At 48.2% G+C, this 16016-nt stretch overlaps 1 protein-coding gene and 1 long non-coding RNA gene across 2 annotated transcripts in view; one reads left to right on the forward strand and one right to left on the reverse strand.

Moving 5' to 3' along the window:
- Window positions 1-13201: 13201 nt before the first annotated feature.
- The window catches only part of LOC129506547 (uncharacterized), a 65509-nt gene continuing 62694 nt past the window's right edge, over window positions 13202-16016 (forward strand). The window contains exon 1 of the long non-coding RNA XR_008663841.1: window positions 13202-13266. This is a non-coding gene — a long non-coding RNA (uncharacterized LOC129506547). The remainder of the gene's footprint in view (window positions 13267-16016) is intronic.
- Window positions 13208-14890, reverse strand: FAM181B (family with sequence similarity 181 member B). The gene has a single exon (XM_055320310.1). The coding sequence runs from the start codon at window positions 14798-14800 to the stop codon at window positions 13466-13468; it is 1335 nt and encodes a 444-aa protein (XP_055176285.1). The 5' UTR covers window positions 14801-14890; the 3' UTR covers window positions 13208-13465.

The raw sequence follows: 16016 nt of genomic DNA on the forward strand, positions 1-16016 counted from the left end.
TAAATCTCACTTGTGTTTTATCTTAACTTCCAGACATTCCTTCTGTATCTCAGGAGGGCCACCCTTCAGCCCCATCTGCTTAAAATATGCCATAATCTTTGTGTTCTCCCTGTAGTTCTATGGGTCCCATATTTCCTTTACTCCCCTCTAATACTAGCTGGATTGCAGTTAAGTTTATGATTATGAAATAAATACTAAACAGCAAAAAAAAAAGAAGAAGAAAAAGGAATGACATCAAATTGACCTAAAACTCAGCTACACGTATTAGTGATAGATTTGAAAACCACTGAATAGCCAACAGGACTTGGACCTTCCTCAGACTCCAGATGAAATGGAAAAAAATTCACAAACAGGGGATTGTAATCTCTGACCAGGTGATTTGCAGATCTAATATTCACTGATGCCTTGCACATGGCGGGCACTGTGCTGGAGACATTCATATTTTAGTTCATCTTACAACCACCATGTGGCAACAACAGCGTCCTCATTATACAAATGATGAGAACACATATTCAAAAATGGTCAAGTGATTGACTCACTCAGTGCTTATCAGTAACAGGGTTGTTAACATCCAAGCGTTAGAAACACCACCACCTACCCTTGCCTGGCCCTTTGCCAATAGCTTATATATATGATCTCTAATCATCACACCAACCCTGAGAAGCAAGGAATATTCATATTCGCACTCTCCAGATGAGAAAATCAACACTCAGAAAAGTTCAATTACTCTACCAACGGCATCACGGGAAGATAAAAGCAGAAGTCAACACAGATCAGCCTGGGTCTGTGCCACGTGCCCGGTGGCAACTCCAGGCCCAGGGCCACTCTTGTCTCGTCTGTGATCGTTCCCATTTTCCACTACTCTCCAACTGGTTCTCAGCGGTTGGTGTGTGGTTAACACACAGGAGTGAAGGTAAGGCCCTCGCAATGAATCGTGGCCCTGGTCATGGACAGGATAGTAATTAAAGTCATGTTGTCACACTTCCTGTTTCCTCAAGCCATTGTGTGGGCAAGAATGGCTTTTCTTACAATGTTCTGGCAGCGGCCAGGACCCAGGCCTGTGCCAAGGTGATTCAGATTCTGTCTGAGTTCTGGGCTCCTGTTCAAATGTGTCCCGAGTTTCTCTGGGCCATTTTATCCTCTGCCATGCATTGAAGTGCCGCTGGTATGGACAGAATGGATTAAGAGATCAGATTCCGAGCAGCATTCTGCACCCAGGACTCGGGTGTCTGGGGACTCCCTGGAAACAACACTGACCATCCACCACAGGGCCCTGGGAGGATGGGGGGGCGGAGGCGTGGGGGTGTGTGCTCCCCCTCCCCTTCCCCAGGAGAAGGACCAGACATACGGAGCACGCTCCTGACCCGACGTTGCCCGGAGTCCTTGGTGGGGGAGTTTGTTTTCTCTTCTGGAGTAAAGCCTCACCCAGCCATTGCTCCTTTACGAACCAGCTCCCGTGAAGGGACTGGGGGGAGCCTGCTTCTGCCTCTCCCTGTGTCTCTGCCTCTCTCTCTGGGTCTCTCGTGAATAGATGAAATCTTAGAAAAAAAAAACCAATGTGATAATGTGATAAACTGATATGTTGTTGCAAAGTGATTACTGCAATAAGGTTAATTAACATGCCCATCACCTCATATAGTTACCACTTTTTGTTGTGGTGGTGGTGAGAACATTTAAGGCCTACTCCTTTAGCAACTTTAAATATACAATAATACAATACAGTGTTGTTAACTCTAGTCACCATGCTATGCATTAGTCGTCACAACTTATTCATCTTATAACCAAAAAGTCTGTACCCTTTGACCAACATCTCCCAATTATCCCCAATCCCCAGCCTCTCGGCAATCACCAAGCTGCTCTTTGTTTCCATGTGTTCCACCATAGATTCCACATATCAGTGCGATCGTGTAGTATTTGTCTTTCTCTAGCTGATTTATATTACTTAGCACGGAACCCTTAAGTTTCATCCATGTTGTCACAAGTAGCAGAACTTCCTTCTTTTTCAAGGCTGAATAACGTGTGTGTGTGTGTGTGTGTGTGTGTGTGTGTGTGTGTTCCTCTGGGTGTGACATTTTATTTAGCCATTCATCCACCAGTGGATACTTAGATGGCTCTGAGTCTCAGCTATTGTGAACAATGCTGTGATGAACTCGGGGATGCAGAATCTCTTTGACATAGTGATTTCATTTCCTTTCGATCCATGTCCTTTAGTGAGATTGTTGGATCATACGATAGTTCTATTTTAAATTTTTGAGGCAACTCCATACTGTTTTCTATAATAAATATACCAATTTACATTCCTAATGTAAATTGTACAGGGTTTGCTTTTCTACACGGCCCTGCCAATATTTGTCTCTTGTCTTTTGAACACTAGCCATTCTAATGGGTGTGAGATATTTCACTATAATTTTGATATCCATTTCCCTGATGCTTAGTGGTGTTGAGCACCTCTTCATATACCTGTTGGCCATTTGTGTGTCTGGAGAAATGTGTATTCAGGTCTTTTGCCCATTTTTAAATTGAGTTATTTGTTGTTTTGCTATTGCGTTGTTGGAGTTCCTTATGTATTTTGGATATTAACCCCTTTCCAAATGTATGGTTTGCAAATATTTTCTGCCATCCCATAGGTTGCTTCTTTTACTTTGATGTGTTTTTTTCTGTGAAGAAGCTTTTTAGTTTGATATAGTCTCACTTGTTGATTTCGTATTTTATTGTTTATGTTTTTGTTGTCATATCTGAAAAATCGTTTCCAATGCCAATGTTAAAGGAGCATTTTCCTTATGTTTTCCTCTAGGGGTTTTATGATTTCAGGTCTTACATTTAAGTCTTTAATAGATTTCAAGTTCGTTTTTGTGAATGGTGTAAGATAGGGGTACAATTTCAATATTTTGATGTGAATATCCAGTGTTCCCAGGACCTTTTATTAAAAAGGCCATCCTTTCCCCATTGGAGTATCCCAAAGGAGTCTTCTTGGCTCCCTTGTCAAATATTAGCTAACAACACATGCATGGGTTTATTTCTGAGGTCTCAATCCTATTCTATTGGTCTATGTGTCCATTTTTATGCCAATACTATATTGTTTTTGACTACTATAGCTTTATAATACAGTGAAATAAGGAAGTGTGATACCTCCAGCTCTGTTCTTTCTCAAGATTGCTTTGACTATTTGGGGGTTTTGTAGTGGTTCCATACAAATTTTAAAAATTGCTTGTTCTATTTCTGTAAAAAATGCCATTGGAAATTTGATAGGCTTCCATTAAATTTGTAGATTGTCTTGACTAGTATAGACATTTTAACAATATTAATTCTTCTGATTCATGAATACAAGATATCTTTCCATTTATTTGTATACTCCTCAATTTCTTTCATTAAAGTCTTATAGTTTTCCCTGTAGAGATTTTTCATCTCCTTGGTTAATTTTATTCCTATGCATTTGATTCATTTTTATTATAAGTGAGATTATCTTCCTTATTTCCTTTTTAGATAGTTCACTGTTAATGTACAGAACACAACTGATTTCCGTATGTTAATTTTTGCCCTGAAATTTCATAGATTTTATTAGTTCTAACGGGTTTTTTGGTGGAGTTTCTAGGGATATATATATATATAATATATATAATATTATGTCATCTGCAAATAGAAACAATTCTACTTCTTCCTTTCTGATTTGGATGTCTTTTTTTAATATTTTATTTATTTATTCATGAGAAAGACAGAGGCAGAGGGGGAAGCAGGCTCCCCTCAGGGAGCCCGATGAGGGACTCCATCCCAGGAGCCCAGGATTATGCCCTGAGCCAAAGGCAGACGCTCAACCACTGAGCCACCCATAGGTCCCTGGATGTCTGTTTTTTCTTTTTCTTCCCTGATTGCTCTAGCTAGGCCCTCCAGCACTATGTTGAGTAGGAGTGGCGAGAATGGGCATCCTTGTCTTGTTCCTGACCTTAAAGGAAAAGCCTTCAGCTTTTCTCTGTTGAGTATGATCTTAGCTGTGGTCTTATCATATATGACCTTTCTTACGTTCAGGTACGTTCCCTTTATACCTAGTTTGTTGAGAGTTTTCATCATCAGAGAATGTTGAATTTTGCCAAATGCTTTTTCTGCATCTATTAATATGATCATAAGATTTTTATTCTTCATTTTGTTAATGTGGTGAATCACATTTATTGATTTGCATATGTTGAACCATCCTTACATTCCTGGAATAAATCCCACTTGATCATAGTATATGATCCTTTTAAAATACTGGTGACTTCAGTTTGCTAGTGAGGACTTTTTTGCATCTATGTTCTTCAGGGATATTGGTCTATAATTTTCTTTTCTTTTAGTGTCGTTATCTGGCTTTGGTATCCAAGTAATGCTGGCCTCATAAAATGTGGCTGACTAAACTCTATGATCAGGAAGGGCCACAAGTTGTACCTGTGGTTGGCTGGGACCACAAGTTGGATTCCATGCAGGCTGCTGGCAGTGCTCTCCTGTTGGGTGGAGTTGCTATTCAAGATCCTTGATTGGGTGGGGCTGCAGACTATGCTTAGCAATCTAACCTAGATAGATAATCTAAACTGAGACTAGATAAGGTTGATGCCAAGCTCCCTGGTTTGGTGAAGCTACAAGCTATGCTCTGCAGTTAAGCAGGGCTGCTGGCTTGGGTTCCTGCCCAAGCAGAGTGGCAAACTGAGCTCCAAGCCTGCCTACGGTCTCTGGCCAGGCTCTCTTATTGAGTAGGGCTGGAAGCTATGCTTATTAGTTGGGCAGGGCTGCTAGCTTGCCACCCTATCTGGGCAGGGCCATAGAATTGGATCTACAGCTGGGACAGCCTATTGACTGGGAACCCAAACTGAGTAGAACTGCCAACCAACCTTGCTGGCCAGACAGGGCTATTGGCTGAGTTCTGCAGATAGATAGGACGCCTGGCTGGGCTTTGTGCTGCGTGTCGTGACCAGGAGGAATACAGTGGGCCAAGATCCACACGCTACTGTGAGCCTGTCCCTCTTTTCAGACTCTAGCTGATCCCTGGTGGTCTAGCCTTGCTGATTTCCCCTAGTGGTGAGATAAAACCAAAGTGGGCCTCCTGGGAAGCATCCCAGAATGCTGAAGAAGCTGCATGTCCACCTTGAGTTCTCTTTTTCCCACAGAAAACAAAACAAAACAAAAAAACAAAACAAAACTGTAGGTCCAGGGAGATCCTCTAGATGGAGTGCTATGCTAGCCTGTGAGAGAGGTGATGTAGTTAAAGTGAGACAGCAGCTTAGTCAGGACGTGCTAAAGGCAACTGTGACTTGGACTTGGATATGGGCCAGGGAGAGTATAGGATGAGAAGGGCAGGTGAGACATTCAAGGTTGTTAAGTTCAACGAATGGGGGTCACATAAGAAGCAAGATTCTCATCCCAAGGTATCTTTGATTCTACTTGAAACAGTGACTGGAAGTGCAGAAATTTGGTAGCACAGGACAGAGTCTTGCCAATAGCAAGGAGGGCTAGCAATCTGTTCCCCTGATAAATACTTGAGTCCCTGTGTGTCAGATACAGTCCTAGAGGTATAGCTCAGCACGCTCAGACACTGCGCATGCGCAGTCGTTTCTCACACCAGCACTCTCCCTGGATGTCAGACCCGGATAGTCCCAGAGGTCTAACACACAGTGCCTGCATTCACAAGCTTAAAGTTTAGCAAAGAGGAAGGATGCCAGCCCCAGCGAAATGAACTGGGCATCCTAGAGCTCCAGACTTAGCTGAGCTTGAGTGGGAGACAGGGCAAAACCATGCCATACAAATCAAGTGCGCACCAAGGAGGGTAGAAGAAAGGCAGCACCATGCTGAGCATACTTGCCAGCCTCCTGACCACCATGGGGTACCCAGCTGGCCATTAGATGTACCTCTTCCTGAGGAGCAGATTCCCCAGGCATGTCAGGATAGGTTTTCACTGGTCCAGACACCAAGTATTTCAACAATAGCCTCAGAGAGCATAACCAGTAGCTGGCCACAACTCTCTGCCAGATGTGCCTCATTCGGACCAAGCCTGAGCATGAACAGAACTGCTCTGACTGTTCTCTAGCATTACTGGCTACTGAGAGCCCCTCCCTCAAATTGTGGACAGCTTCTAGAGTTTTTGTTTTATCTGTACAGAATCCTAGACTTATCTGAAATAAAAGGAAATAAATGTGGTTTGGTTACATAAGTCTTGTTTAAGCACACACACACAAAAAAAATAAACCCTTTGTGTAGTGTGAATAATAGGATTAATTTTTAGTTGCCATAGTGTTTGTTATTTTTTTAGTTTCCTAGGGCTGCTGTAACAAAGTACCATAACCTGGGTAGCTTAAAACAACAGAAATTTATTATCTCGCAGTTCTGGAGGCTAGAAGTATGAAATCAAGGTGTCGGTATGACCACACTGTCTATGAAAATGCTAGAGGAAGATCCTTTCTTGCCTCTTTTAGCTTCTGGTGTTTGACAGACAATCCTTGGTATTCGTTAGCTTGCACATGCGTCAGTCCAGTCATATGGCTGTCTTCCCTCTTCATGTCATCACATTTTGTCTTCTTCTGTGTCCACATTTCTCCTTTATAAAGATGCTGGTCATATTGAAATAGCTCCCACCCTAGTGACCTCATTTTAACTTGATTACCTCTGTAAAGACCCTATTTCCAAGTAAGGTCACATTCTGAGGGTCTGGGAGTTGGGACTACGACATATCTTACTGAGGGGACACAATTTAACCCATAATATTTATTATGGGTAATAAGTGGATCTTGAACCACTTGCTAGGAACCTACCCACATATTCATTCTCTCTCTCTCTCTCTCTCTCTCTCTCCCTCTCTCCCCCCCCCTCCCTCTCCCTCTCTTTCTCCCTCCCTTCCTCCCCTTACATTCTTTAGGGAAAAAATATTATTTTTCTCAATTTGGAATATGTTTATAGGAATATCACCTTTTAAAAAAAAGATTTATGAATTTGAAAGAGGTGGGGGAGGAACAGAGGGAGAGAGAATCCTCAAGCAGACCCCTCACTGAGCACAGAGCCTGATATGGTGCAGGGCTCAATCCCAGGATGTCAAGACCATGATCTGAACCAAAACTGAGAGTCAACTGCTTAACCAACTGAGTCACCCAGGGGCCCATAGGAACATCATCTTTTGAAAGTGAAGAAAAAGAAAACTGCCTATAGCATTCATGTAGCTCTTCATTTAGACAAAACTATCTAGTAATTTGTGACATCTCTTATTTTGTCTTATTTCTTCACTTCCATATTGACACTGAATATTTCATTGTGTCAACTGTAGACTCATTAAGAACAGGGTTTCTAGTTATTGCTGATCTCACAGAGGTAAATTCTGGTCACATTCTATACATGGGACAAATCATTGAAAGTATGTCACAATATCCTCAATGCCTTCCACCAAATGCACTGCTCCAGGCAAAATAACTCTGCTCTTTGGTTTGATTAAATTACCAGTATGGTTGTTATTCCACACACATAATTCTTGCCACAATTAGGGTTCCCACAGAAAGGGGCTTTCTTCACACAGTAGGTTCTTAACAAAGAGTGACATATGATTATATTGGCAGTTGACAAGTTTGGGGTGAAGGTCAAATGTGTGGATGAATGGAAAGTTTTTTTCATCTCTAAAGCACCATAATATTCATCCAGTAATCATTTATTACATCTTACTATTGCCAGATTCCAGAAAGTGGTAAGAATGCAAAGGCAAGTACCTGCCCCCAATAGAGGAAGCAGAGGAATAACAATGTTATTGTTATTGTTGTTGTTGTTGTTACAACATTGTAATTCATTGCTCTAAGAAGATAAGTCTGGGGTTTGGGAGCATCATATATGATTCCAGGTGCATATTAGAGGTGCATAATTTTTCTAGGGAAGCTAACAAAGAAGTCGAGACTTAAGCTGAGAATAACAGGTAGCAGAAATTAGCAAGCAGAGAAAAAGAGGAGTCCATTGCAGGTATAGGTAGGGCAGGAATAAACTCATGGAAGTGATATGGATATGGAGTATTCAAACAACTATCTATAATTAATACTAAATTCCTAAAACATGGATGCTATGGAAGACTGGTAGGTGAGACCAGAGAGCCTGGCAGGAGCCACATGTTTAAGCTGAGGACTTTGAATTTCACCTTCGAAGTGACAGGGAGCCCCTGAAAGATTTTAAGGAAAGGAATGATGTCACTAAAGTTGCTTTTTAGAAATATTAGCTCAGGGAATGATGATAAGATGGATTGTGACTTCATATATAAGAAAGTCATTAGGAGATCCTTACACTAGGTTTGGTGAGGGGTGATGAAGGCCCAAACTAAGGAGGTAACATTGGCAAAAGAGTGCCGAGGAGAGACAAAAGAGTTGCTTAGAACAGCATCTTTCAAACAGGAGGCCCAACTCATCAGTCAGTCATAAAAGCCATATAGTGGATAATAGCCAGATTTTATTAAATAGAAAAGAAAATATCAGTGTTTCACATAGCTCCTATAAGAATCTAGATCTTGTTAAAAAAATCAGATATATATTGAAATTGATCATTGAATAATCTAATATCTAAATTATTAAATGTGAGTATGTCTGTATGGCTACAAACTTATATGAATAGGGATACAGATATACTGAAACATAACATAAAATTAGGTTTTTCTGAAGGCCACGAATAAATATATTTGAGACATACTGACTTAGAAGCTAGTATGGAATAGGCCTCGGTAATGGTTTGGTCAGGATGAAAGCCACAAGGAGAGTGTGGCCAGGGTGACTGTGGGCTATTCCTGTTGGGTATGCATTAAATTTTGGACATAAAGTTTGAAGAACTTATGAGCCCACCCCTCCAAGAGAAGCTGCCTAGGAAATAGAGGAGGAAATGGGTCTAGTATTGGGGAAAGGAGCCAAGCAGGCCTAGATTTAGGGGTCTTCATTGCATCAGTGTTAGCTGAAGCCTTGGGAAGAGCCACCATCCCTGGGAAAGAATGTGTGGAGTATAAAAAGCAGAGGGCAGAACTGAGAGGAGCCAGCAGCCCACCAGTGTGTGAGAGTTCCAGCAAGAAGTGGACATGGCCAGAAAGTTAGGAGAAAACCAAAAGAAAACGAGATTCCACAAACCCAAAGAGGAGAGCCTTAGGAAGGTGGAGCAGCCCAGTTGTTCAGATGCGGCACAAAGGTCAAAAAAAGCTGTAGGCTGAAGACCCCATGGTTGGTGACTGGGGCTTCAGTGAGGGCAATTTTGGGGAAAACAGTAGGCAGAAGGAGAGTGGCCATCTGTACCAGTTGGCCCAGGACTGAAGGGCTTCTTGGAACTTTCAGGGCTGAAACCCTCATGCAAACTGAGGGGGTGGGACAGGGTTAGGACCCCAAATAGCCACAGCTTTTTTAAAAAAATTTTATTTATTTATTCATGAGAGACAGAGACAGACAGAGAGAGAGAGGCAGAGACACAGGCAGAGGGAGAAGCAGGCTCCATACAGGGAGCCCGACATGGGACTTGATCGGGGGACTCCAGGATCATGCCCTGGGCCAAAGGCAGGCGCTAAACTGCTGAGCCACCTGGGCTGCCCCCAAATAGCCACAGTTCAAAGAGCAGGTATGGGTGGAAGCAAAAAGTGTCAATTCTCTTCCTGAAGAACTCAACTCAAAAGAGAAGATAGAGTTGTATCTAGAGAAGAGTTTTCCAATTCTTTATTCTCCCTCTTTTGTATTTTTAAACCATACTCAAGGTTTCTTTCTAGGATGAGAGGAACAAGTGAGGGTGAGGCTGAAGATATAGATGATGAAAGATGATTGACGGAGCAGTATCTTGTTCTCATGAAGCAGGAGGGGCGGGATGCTGAGCCACGAAGGTAGGAGAAGGTCCTGGCTGCTGGAGAGAACTGCTGTATGAAAGAGGGGATGGGAAATAGAGAGAGATTACAATAGACACTCTCCATCTTATCAGGATGTGGGAGTGATGAGAGGGTAGGACAGAGGATTGAGAGGAGATGACCCAAGGCTTAGGACAGCCACTTTAAAGATGCAGGAAGACACTCAAACACATTCCAGGCACCAAGGCTGAGGTGGGGAATCATGAATATGCAGCATGCAGTGTAATTATTATTACCAACTAGGTTAGGATCCTTAGCCTATCCAAAGTCATACACTTACAAGCACATTATATTTCTGATCTTGAAAAATATCTACCATTGAACCTGAAAAAAAAAAAAAAACTCTACAAGGACCTATGTGGCTAAACAAGAGACAAAAATACTTTCTAACAGGCTGCAGTAGAAAATGACATAGGAGAGGAAGCAACAATACATTCAGCCCTTGGGAGGACTATTATTAATGGCTGCTACTTACTGTACTACAGCAGGTGGCGTGGTCATGGTCAGACCCACATGCGCTCGGACTGGAAGGCAATGTGAGGAGAAGAGGAATCAGACACGGGGCAATTTGGAGGCTACCTAGGGACCAAGCACATATTCTCCATTACAGCTAAGCAACTGATCCTTGGCTGGTAAATTAGCACAGATAAGATGTAGCTAAGTTGATTGATCTAACCCCTCCCTCAGCCTTCTTTTCACGTGTAATGAGGATAACAACAAGGGGAAAGGAGAAAAAATGAGTGGGAAATAGCAGAAAGGGAGACAGAACATGAGAGACTCCTAACTCTGGGAAACGAACTAGGGGTGGTGGAAGGGGAGGTGGGTGGGGGGTGAGGGGTGACGGTGATGGGCACTGAGGGGGGCACTTGACGGGATGAGCACTGGGTGTTGTTCTATATGCTGGCAAATTGAACACCAATAAAAACTAAATTTCTAAAAAAAAATAAAGATAAGAGAAATAAAAAAAAAATTAAACAACACACCGTGCCTGTGAAAGTGCCAGGCACCCCATAGCGCCCCATAGACACCATTTATGCATATGTCTAGCATAGTGGTTCTCAACTGGCAGTCATCTTGCTCCTCAGGGGACCCCTGAGATGTCCTTGTCACTATTAGGAGAGGGTTATCGTTACCTAATGGGTAGAGGCCACGGATACTGCTAAACATTCTACTATGCACAGGACAGCCTGCATAGCAATGGGTTACCTTGTGCAAAATGTCAATAGTGGTGAGGATGAGAAACCCTGCTGGTGGCATAATGCAGGGGACAGGGAACCACACACACTAGCAAAGCACAGCAGGGCCTCGCAAGAAGCAGGCAGGTCTTGCTGTTAGGATACTCGGTAGATCTGGATCTTGGACCCTCACTTGCTTTCAATGAGTTACTTAACCTGTCTGAGCCTCTCTTTTCAAGTGAGGATAATAGCACCTACCTCACAGCACTGTTAAGAAGTTCAGTGCCCGCACGTGGAAACACACAGTGCTGGTATTATCATTATTAATCAAAGGGATGGCAAAATACTGGGAGAGAGAGAGAGAGAGAGAGAGCCTGTTTCCCTGAACTGGGTAAAAAAGAAAGAAGAAATTGAGAAAGAAACATTGCAGTTGTCACAGGGTTAATGCTTCCCTCCTACGAAATTCTACCCTGGATTATACTCGTCATAAAGTAGTTCAGAGAAATTAAATGACAATTGCATACTATTCTAACACAATGGAATGAATCACTTTTTATCACTTTGAAAGAAATCCGATAGACATCTAGTTTCTGGAGTTGGAAAAAGTTCTTCTGTCGCTAACAAGACTCATTCCCGTGGTGCTATCTTAAGAAAGGTTTTATTCAGAATAAAGAGACTCCGTAGTAGCACTTAAAGTGGTCTGCCATGGGTTGGTATCCATTTGTTTCTTGACAAATTCCTTTCTGAAAATATCAGAGCACTTTTGATCTGTACAAACATTAATCTGGATTTTAACATCTTTTGGAGTAACACTGGGGTTTCTCCTTTCTCACGTGTAGATACTCTTGGAATCTGCCTGGAAGGGAGGCAGCTCTCCTTGCAATGTCATTAATCCGTAAATGACATCTCCGTACACTTCCTGAATGTTGGTCTTCGTGCATTTTCATGGCAGGTCTGCAGAACTAAAGGGCTCCCTCTTTTCTTTCCTGCTACCCACTCCCCACCCGGTCTTTCCCTCTCTGCCCCTCAACCATGCTGATGGTGGCACGTGTCCTCTGCCACATCATGACGGCTTCAAACATTTATCTGGCTTTTCCCCCAAATGCCTCTCAGATAACAGATCAGGACTCTCCAGGGCTCCTTCAGATTCTATTCATCAAACCTGCTATTTAGAGAATAGAGACTCTTTAGGAAACTCATACCTTCACCATTCCCCTCTATGGGAAGAGTGTGAGTACAGGGAGTGAGCACGCACAGGGAAGCAGAAACCAACCAAGGGAGGAGGGGAGGGGAGGGAGCGAAACAGGAGGAGAAAGGGCAGATAGCCGTGTACGGCTTGTAAGGGAAGGAGCAATCCCCAGGCCTGGGCCCAAAAAAGATCCTAAGGGCTCCCATATGTATAAAGTATTGATACGTGTCTGTACAAGATGTACACCTGCAGAATCAATCAAGCAGCCCCAAGCGGTGTTTCATGCATTTCCCCTCCGAGCTACCCAACAAGCTATGAAGAAGTGATAAGGAATATTCTTCGCTTCCTCTCAGATAAGGAAACTTAGATGCAAGGAGGTTATGGCTTGCCCCCTGCCACCTTAGCAAAGTGGTTGAAGAATGGGGAGAGGAGAGAAACGGACGCCTCTTTGCAGGTTGCCAAATGTAAGCCTCCTACATCAAGAAAAGCTGACAGAAGAAAAAAGAAAAAAAATCAAGAGGGACCAACAGGAGACCAGAGAAAGAGGAGGAAAGTAAGCAACAGCACCGGTAAAAGCGCGAAGAGATGGAAGAAGGATTCTGAGACGGAAGAGGAAAGGAGCAGCAAACACTTCCGAGGGCCAGAGAAGGTCCCGCACACAAGGAGCAGCCCCGGGGGTCAGCAGCGGCCCAGTGGCCTCCTGCCCTCAAGAACGCCCCCAGCTAGCAAGGCAAAACCGTGCCCCGAGAACACACCCGAGTCAATAACGTGTCTTGGCTCCGTGCTTTTCAGTACAGCCTTTAATTCATTTGCACTCGAGGGGGAAGGAGAGGGAGGGGCCCGCGCTCCGTTCGGAAGGGGCGAGCCCACGGCACCCCGCGGCGCGGCCGCAGCGAGGTCGGAGGAGGGTCGGGAGGCCACGGAAGCCAGGCCCGCGCCCCGCCCCCTGCCGCCCGCGCCCCGCCCCCCGCGCCCCCGCCCCGCCCCGCCCCCCACGCCCGACGCCCGACGCCCGACGCCCGACGCCCGGCTTGGTTTCCTGGTTGTCCGGTCCGGTGAGAACCTACCGACGGCTTTTTTGCTTTGCTTCAGACGCTTGAGGCTGTGATGAGAACAGCCCCGGCCCCTCTTCGTCTCTTCCGCTCAAGTTTCTCTCATGAAGTGAACATCTTTAGATCCCGCTTCCTCTCGGCGGGCGCGCTACCGCCGTGCAGACGCCGGGGAGAGGCGCGGGGCCGGGAGCGCGCCACCCCCTCAGTCCCGCGGCGCCCCCTCCTCCCCGGGCGCCCCTTCCCACGCCGCGTCCGGTCTCCAGAGGCCCGAGTAAGCCGAGCGGCCGTAGCCCGCGCCGTACTCGTAGGACACCTGAGGCGGCGGCGGCGGCGGCGGCGGCGGCGGCGGCGGGGGGAGCGCGCAGTCCGAGAAGAAGGGGGCGAAGGACGCCAGCAGGCCGGGCGCGCCCTCCCCGCCCGGGCAGTCCGCGGCGGCGGGGTACGGGGGGCGCAAGGGCTCGTTCGAGGGCACGCCGCCGCGGGGGGCGGCCAGGGGCGGCCTCTTGGCGGGCGGGCCGCCGGGGGCGCTCCAGGGCTCGGGGTACAGGAGGCCCCCCACCGCCGCGGCGGGCGGCTCGAACAGCCCGGGCTCCAGCTCCGGGGGGCCCCGCAGCACGGCGGCGCCCGCGGGGAACACCTCGAGCGGCTCGGCGGCGAGCAGCACGCCCGCCTCGGCCCCGGCCCCGGCCCCGGCCCCGACCCCGGGCCCGGCCCCGGCGCCGTAGTCGGGCGCCAGCAGCTCCAGGAGCTCCACGGCGTCCGCGCCCTTCTCCAGGTCGCCCAAGCTCACGCCGGGCCCCGACGGGCCGCGGCCGCCGCCCGCCCGGGACGGCTCCGTGAAGAAGGACGGCGGCAGGTTGCGGGCCCGCAGCGGGACCTTCCTGGCGCCGGGGCCCGCCGTCCCGCCCGCGGGGCCGGCCGCGTCCCCTCCCGAGCCGCCGGCGCCCGCCGCGCCCAGCGCCGCCGCGGGCGCCGCCCCCGAGGCCCCGGGCCGCTCGTCGCCCGCAGGGACGTGGCGCAGCGAGTCGAAGAGCGCGGCCAGGCTCCGGCTCTGCAGGCTGGCGGCGGCGGCCGCGGCCTGCGACGCCTCCCGCCGGGGGGCGGCCTTGCCGGGGGGCGGCCCCGCGACGGTCTGCGCGCCCGCGGCGCCGAGCGGCCGCTTGGCCGGCGCGTCGGCTGCGCCCGGGGACGGCGGCCCGGGGGGCGCGGCGCCCATGAGGCCGCTGCAGCGCTTGATCTGCTTCTGCAGGTACTTGCGGTGGTTCACCTTCCGCTTGGACTTGCCGGGCTTGTCCAGCGCCAGCTTGATGTTGCTGGACGCCGAGTCGATGAAGCTGAGCAGGTCGCGGGTGGCCTCGCGCACGTCCCCGCCCTCGGCGCCCGCCAGCAGCGCGCCCGCCGGGGGCCCGGGCTCATCCTCCTCGAAACAGCAGCCCTTGTCCAGGGCTCCGAAGGCGCCCCCCAGCGCGTCCGGGGAGCCGCCGAAGCCGAAGGGGACGAAGGGGTGCGTGCTGAGGAGCGCCGCCTGCACCGCCATCGCCGCGGCTCCCGGGCGCCCCCGGCCGGCTCCGGCCCGCGACCCAGGCCCGGCTCCCGCCCCGGCGCGGCGCGCGCGGCGCAGCCTCCTCGCTCGGGCCCGGCTCGCGGCTCGGCCTCGCGGGGGAGCTCATTAGGTCTTGTAAGCGAGGGGCGGGCGGAGGGCGAGCGAGGCTGCAGCCCCGGCGGCGGGGGCGGGGCCTGCCTCGCGGGGCCGGGCCGATTGGAGGCGGGCCGCGGCGGGGGGGCGGGGGGGGCTGTCGTTTTTCCAGCTTTCGGGGTTTTCTCCAGCTCCTCACTTTAACCCCTGCGTTTCCCTCCGCCCTGGGGCGTTCTCTTGGCTCAGCTTGCAGCGGCAGGAGGCGAGGTTAGGGCGGCCCGGCCTCAAACTCCGGCCCCTGTACCACCACGCCCTTGTCCAGAGGGGAGGGTTTCGGCCCCCTGCTCTGGACCGTAGTAGCTACCAGCTACCGGGGCCTGCGTGTGCCAGGCGCTGTCCCTACCTGGTCACACTTAATTTTTGACCGATATCCCGTATTCACACTAAGTGCGTATTATTATCACCACCTAACACCTGAAGAAGCAGCCTCAGAGAGGTTCCGTGAGTCGGCCTAAGCCACATCCAGTCCAGTTCCACCCCAAACCCAGAACTTGTGCTTTCTCTTGGCCTCCTCTTCTTCCTCATCTGTATGGTGAGAGAAGGAAACTAGTGTCTATTCAAGCTATAGACCTGGTCCTAAGACTAACTGGAGTCTCCATAGGACTCTCAAGACCGGTGCTCTGGTTTCTAGCCTATTTCTATTATACTCTCCTTTCTACTGTTAGAAGTAACAATTACTTACAGTAAAGTGAGGCAAGCACTTGGCCCATCTTTCAGTATTGCAGGTGGACGGCAGGAGGCAAAGGAGAATAGAGTCATTACGCTAAGCCAGCGGGTGCTTGAGAGACAACCCTGGTGCATCTTAAGACAAAATATGGATGGGAACCTCTCCCCTACTTGTCCTGCCACTTAAGTTGTCCTTCTGGAGTCCTTGTTGCATTTTAAGGATCGCTCTGAAGTTCAGTTGGATCCAATCTCACCTGGGCAACCCTCCTGGGATAGAGAAAATGAACAATATGGTAGACCACAGAAAATGGTTCAGAAAAGACTGGTCTGTTCCCCATTAGGTCTTAGTTCCACCACTCAGTAGTTCCGTGATTTGGGTTAAAATCCATAT

Source organism: Nyctereutes procyonoides, unplaced genomic scaffold (assembly GCF_905146905.1).
Source record: "Nyctereutes procyonoides isolate TBG_1078 unplaced genomic scaffold, NYPRO_anot_genome, whole genome shotgun sequence".
In the NCBI taxonomy this organism is placed as follows: domain Eukaryota; kingdom Metazoa; phylum Chordata; class Mammalia; order Carnivora; family Canidae; genus Nyctereutes; species Nyctereutes procyonoides.